The sequence below is a fragment of the Dipodomys merriami genome, unplaced genomic scaffold, assembly GCF_024711535.1.
Source record: "Dipodomys merriami isolate MVZ:Mamm:240054 unplaced genomic scaffold, mDipMer1.0.p SCAF_104, whole genome shotgun sequence".
In the NCBI taxonomy this organism is placed as follows: Eukaryota; Metazoa; Chordata; class Mammalia; order Rodentia; family Heteromyidae; genus Dipodomys; species Dipodomys merriami.
The window spans coordinates 4489093-4504986 of record NW_027202316.1 but is presented as its reverse complement, the minus strand read 5'-3'; the positions used below and the strand labels follow the sequence as shown (position 1 = coordinate 4504986).

At 44.3% G+C, this 15894-nt stretch overlaps 1 protein-coding gene across 1 annotated transcript in view; it reads left to right on the top strand.

Annotated features, from left to right (window-relative positions):
* LOC138811114 (engulfment and cell motility protein 1-like) overlaps window positions 1-10813 on the top strand; it is a 203869-nt gene extending 193056 nt beyond the window's left edge. Inside the window, exons 11-13 of the mRNA XM_069998723.1 lie at window positions 8890-8994; window positions 10244-10380; window positions 10460-10813. Coding sequence (XP_069854824.1) covers window positions 8890-8994; window positions 10244-10380; window positions 10460-10547 — 330 coding nt within the window. The 3' untranslated portion in view covers window positions 10548-10813. The remainder of the gene's footprint in view (window positions 1-8889; window positions 8995-10243; window positions 10381-10459) is intronic.
* The last annotated feature ends 5081 nt before the right edge of the window (window positions 10814-15894 follow it).

The window sequence follows — 15894 nt, the reverse complement described above, 5'->3', positions numbered from 1 at the left end:
GTCCAGCTTTCCTGGACAGCTTCTCTGTTCTGGCTTTTCTATGTACTGGCTGTGACTCTCCCAGTGGCCTTTATAAAAACTCTGTGTTGTGTCCTGAGAAGGCCTGCACCAGGCCAGGCACTGTGGATGTTGTGCACCAGCCTTGGCACAATGGACCTTCCTTAGTCCTCATCACTGTGCTCCTATTCATGCAGCCGGACATCTCAAGCCCTCTGGATGCCATATGATGGTGACTTCTCTGGGCTCCCTGGACTTCTTAACTCTTAGCCATGTTGATGGTTCCACAGTGTGCTTGGCTGTGGACTGTTTCCAGGGAAAGCCCCCCTCAGCAACTTGAAAACCCAGAGCTTTGTGCAGTGGGGGGCTATTGTCTGACAGCATGGGCTTGACATGACCATGTCGGGAAATGTAGGGCCAGGCTACAAGGTTGGGGGGTGGCAGGTGGGGAGAGGGAATGAGAGAGAGCAGGCCAGTCAGTCCACTGGTTTGGAATCTTACCAGCTGGCGTGTTTCTTTCATGAGTCTCCTTTGTGCTTTTTACCTGAAAGAATCAAATTTTAATGATGGGCTGTTGGGTTCTCATGAATTATTTGTAATCCAGATTTCCCTCAGTCTGTAGATGTGGGCTTACGTTTCTAAAACCTTCGTGTGTGTGTGTGTGTGTGTGTGTGTGTGTGTGTGTGTGTGTGTGTGTGTGTGTGTGTGTGTGTGTGTGTGTACACTAATGAGGCCTATATTGTGAGCGAGTCTCTGAAGACTTTTTGCACCTAAGGAAAAAGAGCTGTGTCAGTGTAGAGGCGCCCCTGCACCCAAGAGCTGTGACCTTGTTGTTAATGCTGGCTGTCACCTGGCTAGGAATGGAGTTCAACCCCACCGGGGAGCCAGGCGCTTGGCCTTCCTGTATGATGGTATCACTGTCAAGGCCTGGCCCCAGTAGGCTCTTGCTCCCCACCACTTCCCACCTCCCTGTCTTAGGTTGGATTTGATCATCCATCTTGTCTGTTTTCATCTAGACTATAGAGATTTTTATTGAGTCGAATGGAGAGACCAGGGCTGGAACCAGAAGACACCTTAAGGTTACTTGGTGGGATCTTTGGGGTCCGGGTCTGTGTGGGGTCACAGTCAGAAGCATTCAGAGCCTCACGGTATAAATGTGAGAGGCAGCTGGGGTTAGAGAGGCCTGAGTTGGGTCCACTGAGAGAACACAGGAGCTCCATAAAACCTGGCTCCCAGCCCAGGTCTTCAATGGACACAGGTTCTTAACATCACTTGTACTGGGCTGCTATAGGTTCAAAGCTGTGGCTTCCCTCATGCAGCACTGGGGACCCTGTGCCAAACCCCAAATGCTATGGAAGAAATTACTCTCTCCAATAGTTGTTCAAGCTGGAGAACCACCGGTGTAGGAAAGCAGAGATCCACTGCAGCTGAGCTTAGACAATCATCTCTGGGAAGGTTTTTCAGAATTTTCCCCTTTGAAGTTGCTTAGCTCCCAGCTGCAGAGTTTCACATGGGACTTCTTTGGGGTCCAGCCTGCAATTGAGGATTTGGAAGAGCTCACCAGAGATTGTTCAGTGTGGAAAGCATGTGCAAGCACCAGCATGCTCCTGGTGTGTGTGTGTGTGTGTGTGTGTGTGTGTGTGTGTGTGTGTGTGTGTGTGTGTGTGTGTGTGTGTGTGTGTGTGTGTGTGTGTTTCTGTGTCGGTGTTTTGGACCTCATATGTAACTCTCCTGCCTCTTGGAGATGGTGGCTTCAAACTGCCAGACTCTAGAGATAAAGGCTTTTTCCTAGTCAAAATGTGTATTCACTCTGCGATTTGTACTAAAGATTGCTTTAATACCCTATTTGTTGAGCCAAATGTAGGCACTCACATAGCACAAATACGAACTCCTAAATCCTAGAAGGCTTTCCTGCCATATGCCACCTGGCAGGCATTATCGTAATCATCTCTTTGTTACCCACATGAACGAAGGACTAGTGTGGCCTTGGTAATTGAGCACCAGCCCCTTAAACATCCTGTGAGCTACTGCCAGCTCTGCTTCCCCAACCAAGAACCAAGAAGCCCTCTAAAGCACCAAGTACCAGCAGATTTCAGCTTCCTATGGAGGTGCTACTGTGGATAACCATAGCTAGAAATGTGAACCACAGAGCAAGGGAGAGGATGCTGAATTGTATTTCCCATTTCTGAACGAAGAAGTCGGTTTCATCCATGAGAGGTCTGAACCCAAAGCAGATGAAGGACAAGGGATTCAGTTGTTGAACCTGAGAGTCAGTTATGTTGTAACGGACACTATATGAGATCCAGGAAGTGGTAAATCCAGGTTCTAGAGGATCTTCTGTCATGACCTGCGTTAATGGACATGAGTCAGGCATTCTCCCTTCCAGTGAGTCTCAACCTGTGGCCCCACCATTACCATTTACTCCACCTAAAAAATGGTTAGACATTCAGATTCTCTTTGCTTTTCTCTTCCCTTCTTTTTCTTTCTTTTCTTTTCTTCTCCCCATCCCCCGTTCTTCACTCCCTCCTTCTGTCCCTTCCTCCCTCCTTCCCTCCCTCTCTTCTTTCGTTGGCAATACTTAAGTTTGAATTCAGGGCCTTAAACTTGCTAGGCAGGTGCTCTATCATTTGAGCCCTTTTTGCTTTTAATCATGTTTCAAATAAGTTTTTGCCTGGGCCTTCTATACCACTCTTGTAGCTGTGATGACAAGTGCATACCATGGTACCCGACTTGTTAGTTGAGATCGAGTCTTCTAACTTTTTGCCCTGGCTGTTCCTGAACCATGCGTGACCCTCTCATCATTGTGTGCAGAGTATCTGGGGTTAGAGACATATACCACCACTCCCATCCAGAGCAGCTAAGATGACAGGCGCCATTCATGGCCTTTAAAGATACAAATTCTTGATCTCACTTCAGGCTTAAATAAACTAGACATTCTGGAAGCAGTTATAACTTTCCCTTGGATGGATGGTTGGAGTAAGTCAGTCTTGGATGATGGTTGGAATAAGTCAGCCAGAAAACTGGCATGTAGGTGACAGAAGAGATCCCGATGCATAGGACTCAAACACCAAATGACTTCAGATGCTGGCTGGAACACAATCCATGGCCTCCCATCTTCCACTCCCACAGCCTCCCTCCGGTGCCCTGGAATGGGACATAGCTATTCCCCTTCCCCAGTGAGCTGTCCATTCTGATTCACAGAGCCTGACATCCACAGGACCCAAGAATGGTGTCTTAGAAGGATGTACACAGGCTTTGCAGTAAAAGTAGAGGGACATTTTAAGCCATTTATCTAAGCTCTTGCAACTTCCATTCCAAGACAGGTGGAAAAAATAGCATGGATACAGAAAGGAAAATAAATCTGTACCCAAAGCAGCTCATAAATAAGGAAGGAGTGGCAGAGCCTTGGCTGGGTCCCAGAGTATTTTTGTCACTGTACAGAAGCTTCCAGATATTTCAGCCTGTAATCCTTTTTTCTTAACTACAATTGTAAATAACGACAAAAGACCCACAAACAACAACAACAACAACAGCCAAGAAAAGTAACCAAAACACTCATTTGAAGGAGAGAGGAGGGGCTGGAAGAATGAGAGCCAGAATCAGAAAGAGACGGAACATAGCTCATTCCCAACTAGAAAAGGTTAGTTTAGTTTTATATAAAAATGCACTGATGTTTCATAATCTACATCAAAAGCAATTTTCAAATTGGCTTTTGTGTGGCAAGAGCCTGTTTGCTGGAGACAGTTAGGACATGGTTCATTGCAAATATGAAGGACTTTGGTCTGGTGTCTGGTGTTTGTGGCGGGGGGGGGGGAGGGTTGGGAGGGCAGCAGAGAAATTACAGCTTTGATTAGAAAGGACAGATCTAGGCTTACTCTGCATGACACAATGCTGTTGACTGAGCAGCTCAAACTGAGCTAGAACTTGAGTCTGATGTTTGTTTGAAATTTGCTGGGAATTCCAACTGGTCAATCAGATGCTACAAAATTCTGCTTCAAAATCTGCACTCTGAGTTTACCCTCTGATTATGATTCCTGCTGGTTTTATATACATTAAGCAGCTTTGAAATTTTGAATGAGCTACAGGAACTCCAAAATGGCTCAGTTTTCTTTCTTCTTTCCTTTTTTCTTTCTTTCTTTCTTTCTTTCTTTCTTTCTTTCTTTCTTTCTTTCTTTCTTTCTTTCTTTCTTTCTTCCTTCCTTTCTTTCTTCCTTTCTTCCTTTCTTTCCTTTTTTGGTCAGTCGTGGGACTTGAACTCTGGGCTTGGGCGCTGTCCCTCAGCTCTTCAGCTCAAGGCGAGCACTCTATCACTTGAGCCACAGCACAACTTCCGGTTTTCTAGTGGTTTTATGGAGATAAGAGTCTCATGGACTTTCATGCCTGGGCTGGCTTTGTCAGATCTCAGCCTCCTCAGTAGCTAGGATTACAGGCGTGAGCCACCGGTGCCTGGCTGGCTCAGTTTTCTTGTTGGGAAAGGAAGAGAAAGTTCATGTTGACCCTGGAAGCATTTGATGAGGCCTAAGGGTTCGAATATGCAAGACACTTTACATAATACCTGCCACATCATAGACACAATTTTAGTAGCTCCACTTACTAACTTGAGGATGAGGACCTTACACATCAATTAAAGGGGGCCTTCTGCATCTGTGGGTTTCTCACCCACAGATTCAACCAGCTAGGGATTGAAAAGTATTTGAAAGGAATTCCATCTGGACTGAAGGTGTACAGGTTCTTTGCTTGCCATCATTCATTCCTTCAACTGTACAGTATAACAGCTACCTACACAGCACTCATGTTATATTGGACATCCATTGGGAATCTAGCAAAGGTGTAGAGAACATGGTGGAATTGAAACCCCTTGCTACAACTTCTTAAAGATAATTAAGAATAAAAAGTAAAGTATGTGGAGGATGTGTGCAGATGCTTTGCTATTATAGAGAAGGCACTTGAGCATCATGAGATTTTGATAATGGATGCAGGATCCTGGATCCATTTCTCCACAGATCCTAGGGCACTGCACTATGGTTTTCTTTTTCCTCCTTTTCGAAATTGTTACCATAAAGGTGATGGACAGATGAGTTACGGTTACATGGGTCAAGTGATAAGTACATTTCTTTTGGGACATTGTCACCCCTTCCTTTGCTCTTTCCCGTTTTTCCCTTCCATCCCCATCCACAGGTTGGAAGAATGAGAGCCAGAATCAGAAAGAGACGGAACATAGCTCATTCCCAACTAGAAAAGGTTAGTTTAGTTTTATATAAAAATGCACTGATGTTTCATAATCTACATCAAAAGCAATTTTCAAATTGGCTTTTGTGTGGCAAGAGCCTATTTGCTGGAGACAGTTAGGACATGGTTCGTTGCAAATGTGAAGGACTTTGGTCTGGTGTCTGGTGTTTGTGGCGGGGGGGGGGAGGTTTGGGGGGGCATAGTGTCTAGTGAGTACCACTGCCCCATTTGTTCACCTTTTGTCCCTCTATTTCTGTGCTCTCCACTTACCCTCCCAAATAAAGAAACAAGACAAAAAGGAAAGAAAACAAAAAAGCAACAAAATACCTCTTGTTTCCATTTTCTAGGGGTCACATCGATAAATATGGTTTTATATGATCAGATATACATAGGCATTGTGCCTTTGAGTTCCTCTCCCCTAAGAATATCCTCCTTTGGTCTTGCTGTATGTGAATGTTTACAGTCCTGTAGCTATGTTGGTTTTTAACTGGAAGGATCTTTGGAGAACAGTTGTAACTTCTTTGATCACCCAGGTGCCCAAGGATGGGTGTGATTGATGCAAAGTGTCTTCACTGGGGATTGTAGATGCTAAACTCAAACAAGTTTGATGATGGCTGAGCCATGGGGATTTTACATGGTCATCTTCATCTACCTAGTGTTTTAGAGAGTTGTTGGAATTAGATTCAGAGAAATTTATTTTTCTCCCCTCATTTCCATGTGTATTTATTTTGGGATTACATTGATAAATCGATACTAGCAGTAGGTCTGAAATAAATGTCACGGTTTTCTCTTTTATGTCTGACGCCCTTTCCTTTACTGGCTGGCCTGTGCTTCGGGATGGCTCGTATTGATTAGCTGATGTCAAATAAACTTTTGTCGGTCTATGAAAGTCCAATGTTGGCAGTGCCAAAATAAAATAAATGCATCTGGCTTGTCATACTGGTAGGAAGGGGAAAAGTAGGGACAGGAGATGGATGGTTGAAATGCATTGTCTACAGAAGTCCTGTGTACTTGTTCACAGACAAGTAGGGAGGGCCGGGAGCTGGTGAACTTGGTTTCCTCGTCAGTCATGTGGATACCACAAGAGGACCAGGTGGCTGCGTTATTCTGAGTCTTCACACATGTCAGGTTCTCTGCAGTGGAAGCCCTCAGAAAGGCAACTTTTCTATGTCACTTAGGTTCATGAAAATCTCATGCCTCCAAGTACCAGTGTGTATACAATGGGAGAAATTCCACTAAACTCTACTAAATCACTCTGCCTAGGAGATCATTTAAGTACAAATGGCTCTTGTGGTGAATTCTCTGGTTGTCCATTTCCAATAATGGATATTGTTTCCCCTGTTACCGCTATAGTATAGGAGTTGGTCCTTCACCACAGTGAATGAGGCATGTCAAACCCAGCTGAACCACAGTGTGACACACTGTATGAGACACACCGTATGATTTATGCGCGCTCTCTCTCTCTCTCTCTCTCTCTCTCTCTCTCTCTCTCTCTCTCTCTCTCTCTCTCTCTCTCTCTCTCTCTCTCTCTTTCTCGTCATAGTATTTGAGTATTCTAAAAACTTTCCAACATTTTAATAAATGAATGAGGAGGAAATGTTAAAATGTAACATATTGTACTCAGTACTTTGGTACTGTTTGGATGTGGTGAACTTGTGTGGTTTTGAAGCAGGAGCTGTGGCCTGGAGCTGTCATTTATCAGCTCATAAGCAAGTTTTCAAATCAGCTTTAGGAAAATAGTTTAGGTGTACACTTTAATAATATAGCAAAGTGTGGGTGGTTTGAACCTTACATAAGAAGGCCTTCCTGTACACAAATAAGAAAAAAAATGCTGTTAGACTAGAATTTATCCCAGCATAAAAGAAAAGGAGGTGGGGAGGGAGGAAAGGAGGGAAAAGAACTCAAAGTGATTATTAAAAATGTAACAAAGAGTCAAAATGAAAATATGCAAGTTTTCCAGATTGTGAGGTGAAAGCAGTTGTCATTAATAATCGTTGAACAGTTTAAAAATATTTTTACACTGACAAATGTCATGTGTGATTTTCTCATGTATAGTATATGTTGAAATAAATAAACATTGTGGAATAGTTAAATCTACTTAATTAACACATGCTTAATCTCACATGGCTGTTATTTTTGTAGTGAAATTCGATACCTCCCCACCCCCAGCTCCTATTCAGCATAGAGCTAGAATTACAAGTCAGAGCAATTAGACAAAAGAAAGAAATGACAGTCATGTATACAGGAAAGAAGGAAATCAAGTTATTTGTAGATGATGCACTTTTATGTACAGAAAAATCCTAATGATGTCACCAAATACATGGTGAGAACTACTAGATAAATTCAGCAAACTTAGATACAAGTCCAATATGATAAAACACTGAAACAAGGACACAGGATGACCCATTGCAACCTTGATAACCACAATACAGTATATTGGAAATGAACTTTACAACTTTGGGGGGAGGAGAGGAGTGAGGGAGTTGGGAGAGGGAAGGGATAGTGGGAGAACAACAAGGGAGGGGGTAACAATGCTCAACAAGAAATGTACTCATTACCTTACTCATATAACTGTAACCCCTCTGTACATCTGTACAAGAAAATAAAATTGAAAAAAATGTGTAGCATTTCTACCTACAGTCCTCAACAACAAATTGCCTTTGACTCTGTGCAACACTGAGAATTGAACCAGTGCCTTGGGCATGCTAGGCACACTGTTCTACCACTAAGCTACATCCTCACCCTTTGTTCTGCTGGCACAGGTTGTCATGATATGGAGCTCCCCATCCGTCTGCCTCAGTCTCCCACACGCTGGGCTTACAGGAATATACCACAGCACCCCACTTGGATGTTCTTTTCATGTGTTCAACAGGAAAAAAAAATGGAAAACATCACTTCCTCTCAATCATTCACTGTTCAGATCTGCTTTTCAGTGCAGTGTTTGGTGTGACTGAGCTGTTTGTTGCCCGAAGAGCTGTCATAGTGTTCATTGATCAATTAATGTCATGCATACACAAATATTTGTCTGAGCCAGGCCTGCTCTTTGGTTAGGCACATTGGTAACATTGGGCCATATGTGGAGTCCATCATGCCAGACACAATCCTCAGAAACATGCTAGTGTCAGCAGACTACACAGGTCAGATATGAGCGCAGTGCCTGTAGAGGCCTGGGGACTGTGTCTCCAAGACAGTTTACAAAGCCGATGGATAGGCGTGGCCAGACCGACCTTCATGCATAAGCTTGAGGATGGGTCAGATCCGGGAGTAATGGCTCCCTTCAGTCAGCTCCTGAAATGGATGCAGAGTCACTCCAGCCCAGATATTTCTCGCCCTGTGCCACTGGCTTCACTTCAATGCAGCTGCCAGAGATTGAACTTGCGTGTTATTTTCTTTTCCTTGAAATGTGACGTGACTAAGGATGATCCTGTGTTTCGATCTTTAACTGGGTTTCCAGCCCTGGGTTATAAAAAGTGATTTAGCTGAGCCCACAGAGCTTGAAGAAGTTCCTCTGCCAATCCCAATAGGTTGACATAGTTGGTCATTGGGAACTTAACCTTCAGTCTTGAGGTGGGCAAGGTGCACCTCCATTGTCTTCCCCCATGCTGTGATTGGCAAAGACTGCTGAAGAATTAACTTCACTTAGTACTTGATTTTTTATTGCAGAATCATGTCAACCCTGCCATGGACTTCACCCAGACTCCTCCTGGGATGCTGGCTCTTAACAACATGCTGTACTTCGCCAAACATCACCAAGATGCGTATATTCGGGTAAGCAAGCCCTGCTTCCTGCTAGAGTTCTAATCTCACACCTACAGGTACAGAGGTATTTGCTTTAGATGTGCAACTCCAGAGTTTTTGTCCCCATCCAACTAAAAAAAAATTTAAATTTACCATAGTTGATCTGGTAGTATATAACAGAGATTTTTTAAGCTTTTGGATTTCTCTCTTCAGTGATGTTTAGAAAATTTTGTTGATATCAGGAAAATCTTTTAGATAGATTGCTATTGAGTTATGAAGAAAAAAAGACATTTTAAATAACCAGGAAAAGAAACGAAGTGTTTACCAAAAATGTGCACAACCTTGGATTTCATGGAGAGCTCTTTAGACATATTAAAGTTAGAAAGAAGGCTCCAGTTCTTTCTAGCATGAGGTATTCTTCTATGTCTCGTGCTAAAAATGCAACCAAGTAAATAAAAAGCAAGAGGAAAATGGGAGAGGTGGGACGAGAGAAACTTCCCATATTTCCTAGCAGAGTAGTCACACTCCACTGACCAAGTTGTCTTACTGGAGAAAGGGGAGAAAGGGGAGGCCATTGCTGCTCCTGTGAAATAGCAGATCCTTCCTATGGACTGGGTGGCCCCCTGTCGGGAGGGCAAAGCATGAGTGTGGAGCCTCGGGTGCCAGTGACATAGAAGGCTTGTCCAGCAGGTGGCACAGCTGGGAGCCTGAGATTCATGATGCTGCCTCTTCTCTGCCTTCTGGGAGAAGAGCCAGGATGCAGAATGGATCCGAGTGAGATCCGGGAGGGGGAGACACAGATGGAACAAGGGCACTGCCTCATGGACGAGCTACCCTCATAATTCTGTAGAAATGTAGGAAGCATTTGATGAATGCATTGCCCCCAAATTAGAATCTGAGCTCAAAATCAGATTTGCTCATTCCAGCATGAACTCTGACATTGTCTCCTGCTCGGTTCTTTGTGGTACTGGCTTCCTAGAGATCAAAGTTTAAGACTTGAACTGTCCCTGACTCATTGCCTCAACCTGGGCAATTCCTCTTGTCTGGAATATTGGGAGACTTGAAGGCTTGAAGCTAGGACCACATTTCCCCAGTGGCATGTTTGAAACTTGGTGGGCATTATTTTTTGGGGGGGCTACCATGTCTAGCAGGGAATTAATGGTTACAATCTGTAATACAGGGGATCACCCTGCAATGTGTGTGTGTGTGTGTGTGTGTGTGTGTGTGTATCTACCTAAGTAGACAGGTAAACTGACTATATTTTCTCTCTCCCTCCCAGCTTATCCCATTCTACAAGTTATCATTGTGTGTAGCTGAATTGTGTGCTATTGCCAGTAGCATGTCTAATTTTACTAGCAAAATTGAAGTTCAAACCTACAAGGGACTTGCTGTTGTGAGGCTACAGTTAGCCGCATGGTAAGGCAAGGTCCCCCTGTCCATGTGTTCTCCCATGCACCTGGGTCCTGCCTGTTCTCAGATATTCTCTTCATCCTAGTCCTCACAGCACCTGTGATTGCCCACAGCTGGCCCAATGGAAGAAGGGCAGTTTGGCTTTCCTGCATTTAGTGGCATCTCTCGCCTGACCTGGCTGGTATCCCTGTTGGGTGAGCTTTCTCTGGTGTCTGCCACTTTGGAAGAGCAAGAAGAGGAGCAGTATATGCAAATGACTGTGCACCTAGAGACCAAGGACAGATGGTAACTCCTGAGAAACCTGACGAAAAGGAGACTTCGGGCTGTGTCCATTGTATGCAAGGGTGACAACAGAGAAAACCCCAAGGGACACAGCCAGTTGTCCCACCACAGCAGAGCTGACAGCTTGCAAAGACTAGAAATTAGTCCCACTTGTGTTGGCTCCATTGTCCAGTAAGTGAATAGGTGCTTACAGAATTGAAGCATGTTGATGAAGTCAAGTACTAGAATTTTTACTGTATACTTCTTTATTTGCATACTCAATTTAGAGATTGGCCTCTCACTGCATTTCCCAGGAGGATCCTGATGTAGTTGGCTCAAGTGATCCTCATGCCTCAGCCTCCCCAGTAACTGGGACTCGGGGCCTGCACCCCTGCTCCTAGCTCCCTTCATGTAGCTTTACGGATGAGGAAATGGAGGTGTGAGAAACATCTTGCCATTCTGCAATGCCTCATATCTGAAGACATGATAAACATTCTGAGATAGATCAGACTGTTTATATTACCTAAAGTTTATTTACATCCAATGACTCTTAGCTATCCTAGCCTGTGAATGCAGTCCTGGCTTCTGATGGTGCCGTGGAAGTGAGTGTTATGCCTAGGTTGCAGGACCCCCACCAAGAAGACCACCGAGAGTCAACTTTACAGCTGTTTTGAGGTTGTATTTAGGCGGGCTGCAGCTCGGACCTCATCCTACACTCTGACACAGCGGAGCCTAGGAGAGCCCCAAGTTAAGGATTTGCAGGTCTTATAAAGGCATACAACCAGGTGGTTTAGCACCACGTGTTGCTCTGCTCTGAAACGAGCAACAAATGGTCACTGCCTCAAGGACTTTAACCCTTCAGTGAGCATTCGCATGTTTCCAGTTATTTTCTCCCTCCCTCCCAGCTTATCCCATTCTACAAGTTAGAATGAGACACTTCAGCTCAAACATGGCATCTGTCTGGAGCTTATCATCATACAATTAGAGGTACCGATAACTGTTGTCTTAGGACAGAATTCCTTAAGGTACCTTCAGACAGTGTAGTTGAGTGAATGAGAACACAGGGTGATCATGAAAGTTGCCCATCAAATGCCTAGAAAAGCTGGGGTCATCCTCCAATCCCTGCTGTACAAATGCAGTAGAAGGCAATGTCACAGGAGCACCATGGCCTGACCTTTAAAAAACAAGTAATTGATTTTATTGTATTGTACAGATGCTGTACAGAGGGGTTACAGTTACATGAGTAAGGTAATGAGTACATTTCTTGTTGAGCATTGTTACCCCCTCCCTTGTTGTTCTCCCACTGTCCTTTTCCTCCTCCACCTCCCTCACTCCTCCTCCCACCCTGAAGTTTTAACATTCATTTCCAATATACTGTCTTGTGGGGATCATTGTTGCAATGGGTCCTCTGATGTCCTTGCTTCAATGTTTTGTTATTCCCCTTACCCTCCCCAAAGTAGAGAAATGTATATACAAGATTCAGGGTACCAAAATCAAATGCAGTGACAACAGGGGAAGAACATAGAAAGGAAACCAAAAGATCACATAGTACTTTAAAATTACAACAAAGAAACATCACTTTTGCCCATATCTTGGGGTTCATTTCACTTAACACCATTTTATATGGTCATATGTTCATAGCTTTTGAGGTTTTCAGCTCACCTGATAAAATTATCCTAGATGTATAGTAATTATTTCAAATAAGGGAAACCATGAGACTTATATTTCTTTGGGTCTGGCTTACTCCACTTAATATGATTTTTCCAAGTCTTTCCATTTCCTAATAAATGGGGTTGTGCCATTCTTATTGATGGAATAAAATTCCATTTTATATGTATATATGATTACATATATGTGTGTTTATACATACATATATGTGTGTGTGTGTGCATATATATATATATATATATATATATATATATATATATATATACACCACATTTTCTTAATCCACTCATCTACTGAGGGGCACCTGGGTTGGTTCCATATCTCAGCTTTGGTGACTAATGCTGCAATAAACATATTTGTGCTGGTAGCTTTACTATGGCCTTGTTTGTGATCATTTAGGTAAATGCCCAGAAGTGGGATCCTCATATATTACCCTGCCACGGAATGGCCTGGCCTTTTCCTGTATTTTCTGACTCAGTCTTTGTACTGATTCACTGAAGGGGCAACTGAGACTCAGAAGGTAAGAGACTTCACAAGGAAGTGGTTGGACTTTCCTTGTCTATAACAAGTGACTGAGAGAAACTGTTTCAAGGAGGAAAGGTGTGTTTTGGCTGGCTTCCAGCCTCTTCAGTCCAGGCTCGGTTGTGATAGGCTTGTGGTGAGTCAGACATCATAGCATCAGGAGTGAGCAATGGCAGAGGCTGCTTTCCTCATGCAGCCAAAGCAGGCTGCCAGTACAGGGAGGGTGGGCAGACATGCCCCTAGTGACCTATTGTACTAGGACAGAACTGCTTCTTAGGTTTCAGTACCTCCCCAGCCAGGTCCACAAGCAAAGGACCAAGTCTGCATTTCCTACTCAATCACAAACTGATAGAAGCTCTGCAATTCACCTCAGTTGCCTTTCTTCAGCCCTCACGCTGTGTGCATTCTCCCCGGCCATGCTGGAAGCACACAGAAACAAGTACAGACCACCAGTGGTACTGTCGGCACCTTGTCACAGTCCTCACATGCCGTAGGGAAGATGTGTTGCCTGCACTTACTCCCAAACCCTAGTCCCTCCTAATTCAGTGGCTGTGTTTAAATTTTGTAAAAGTGTGCATTCAGAGTTTGTTCAAGACCAACTCATGTGAATATCCAGTATAGAAGTAGTGACAAAAACACCTGTATCTAGGTCCTCAGGATGCTGTGGAAGGACGATCTCAGGCCTGTGCTCTGCCTGGTTCTTCAGGACTTGCGAAAATGGCCACCTCAGCCATGCCTACAGACAGGTGCTGACATGCTGACACAGGTGTGGATGTGGTTGGGCAGCTTCCTGCAAAGAGAAGAATGACCTGTCAGTGCCCTGGTTGGGGAATATTTGCATCTGTAAATATTCCTGAGTGATGCCACAGAGGAGCCCCTTCAGTGAGCCCAGGCCTGGCTCTGTGGGACTGGATGGCATCAGTTGCCGTACACACTCAGATCATGAATGGACCAGATCCTTCCTTTAGGACAGAATTTACCTAGGAAAATGTTCTCGCTATTGCACAGGCACACATCACAGCTCTTCCCTACTATCCGGAGAGAAACAACCCACAGAAAGGGGTCACAATTTGGAGAATTGACGTTTTTCCTACTTGGATTGTAGGTTTTCAGGAGCTCTCATGTGAGTTTCAGTGGGAAACAGAATGGAAACAAAGGGGTCTGCTTTGGACCCAAGAGTTGGTATTTTCTGGCATGATTGGGTTGAGAGAGTCATGAGAATGTGAGTAGAAGAACACTAAGAATTCTTCCTCACCGACTGTTCACACTGCGATGAAGAAGTTTGCACCAATTGCAGGTGGTACTTGGATTGCCTGTCTTCCCTGTGTGAACCCCTGGAAGGATCAGTAAAATGCCAGGTAAAAAGTCCTGACCAGCCTGGTACTGGTGGCTTTGCTTCCTTCTGAAATTCTCGCTATCCAGGTGGTTGAGCTCTCAAGACTCCATTTGAACCCTGTGCCTACAGGAAAGTCCAGGAGACTGTTATTTCCAAATCAACACCAAAAGAGCCATATGTGGAGCTGTATTGAAGTGATAGAGAGCACTAACCTAACCTTCAGTACATAGGCTTAGAGACAGTGCCCAGACCCTGAGATCAAGGCCCAGAATGATCACAGAAGAAAAGGCCTGAATGACTAACTTGTTTCCACAAAAGTTATTGAGTCCATTCTGCTATCCGGGGCCAAATATGTCAAGAGCAGATGGCAGCAAAGTTGGAAACACAGTTCACAATGGCCTGCAGTGTGATGGACATTTGGATGTCACTGAGTGACCTCATTGATCCACCGCTGCAAGGAAGGAAGCTGGGTGCACAGTGAGGCCATGTCTGTAGAAGGTGGGCCAGCCTCCCCACCTGCTCCCCACCATGCGCTGTCTAAAATGAGGCTTACTCTAGTCATTTTGCAATCTACTAACCTGGCTTGAGGAGAAAGGGCCTGGTTTCCAGAAAACAGACATTTAAGCTTCCATTTCAAATCTTGATCCCTGGAGAATGTACCAAATAGAGGTGTCACGGAGGTCATTTTCCAGAAAGAGCAAGATCTGTTTGTGCAGAAGTTCTCGGGGCAGGTCTCTGAGAAGGGACTGGCTGCAGAAAGGAAGCATGTCCTGCACTGCCTGGTGCTGGCAGAGGGGGTCGAGAGCTGCTGCTGTTTGGAGAAGTAGGAGAGGAAGCGGTGGGCACCGCCAGCACTGCATCACAGTTGGATGTTCTCAGCTGCTTGCCTCCATTCTTACCATTAAACATGTTGGAGAAAGAGGATGAGGATCTTGTTTTTTTTAATCCAGCTAGACAGTCTATGTCACTTAATTGAAGAGTTAAGTCCGTTAATGTTGAGAGATAGGACTGAGAGGTATTTGGGAGTTCCTGCCATGTCATCCACCTTCTTGGGGGCTGCAGCTACTGGGTTCCTCCTATGGTTCTTGGATTCTCAGTTTGGGTGCGGTTTCTTGGCCTTTATTGTGGTCTTGTTGGTTTTCTATGTGTAGGACATCTTTAAGAATCTTTTGTAGGGGTGGTTTGGTGGAGATATATTGTTTCAATTTTTCTTTGCTATGGAAGGAGAGTTATGAAGGAGAGTTTAGCTGCGTACAGTATTCTTGGTTGATAGTTGTTTGTCTTTAGGGCATGGCATACATCATTCCAGGCTCTTCTTGCTTTGATTGTCTCTGCTGAGAAGTCTGAGGTGATTCTAATTGGTTTCCCTTTATAGGTGATTAATCTTTTTTCCTTGACAGCTTTAAGGATCTTTTCCTTGGTCTGAATTGATCCTGTGTGGATTATACTATGACCGTGGGATGTCCTATTCTGGTCTGGTCTATTTGGGGTTCGAAAAGCTTCTTGTATCTGAATAGGCCTATCTTTTTGCATGTTTGGGAAGTTCTCTGCTAGGATCCTGTTAAACAAATTTCCTAGACCATTAACTTCTGTTTCTAGATGCTCCTCTACACCCATTATCCTCAATTAGGCCTTCTGATGGTGTCTTCCAAGTGTTGGATAGATCTATCATATTTCTTGGACTTGTCTTGGATGGTTGTATGTTCTTTCTCTATAATATCTAGGCTGTCTTC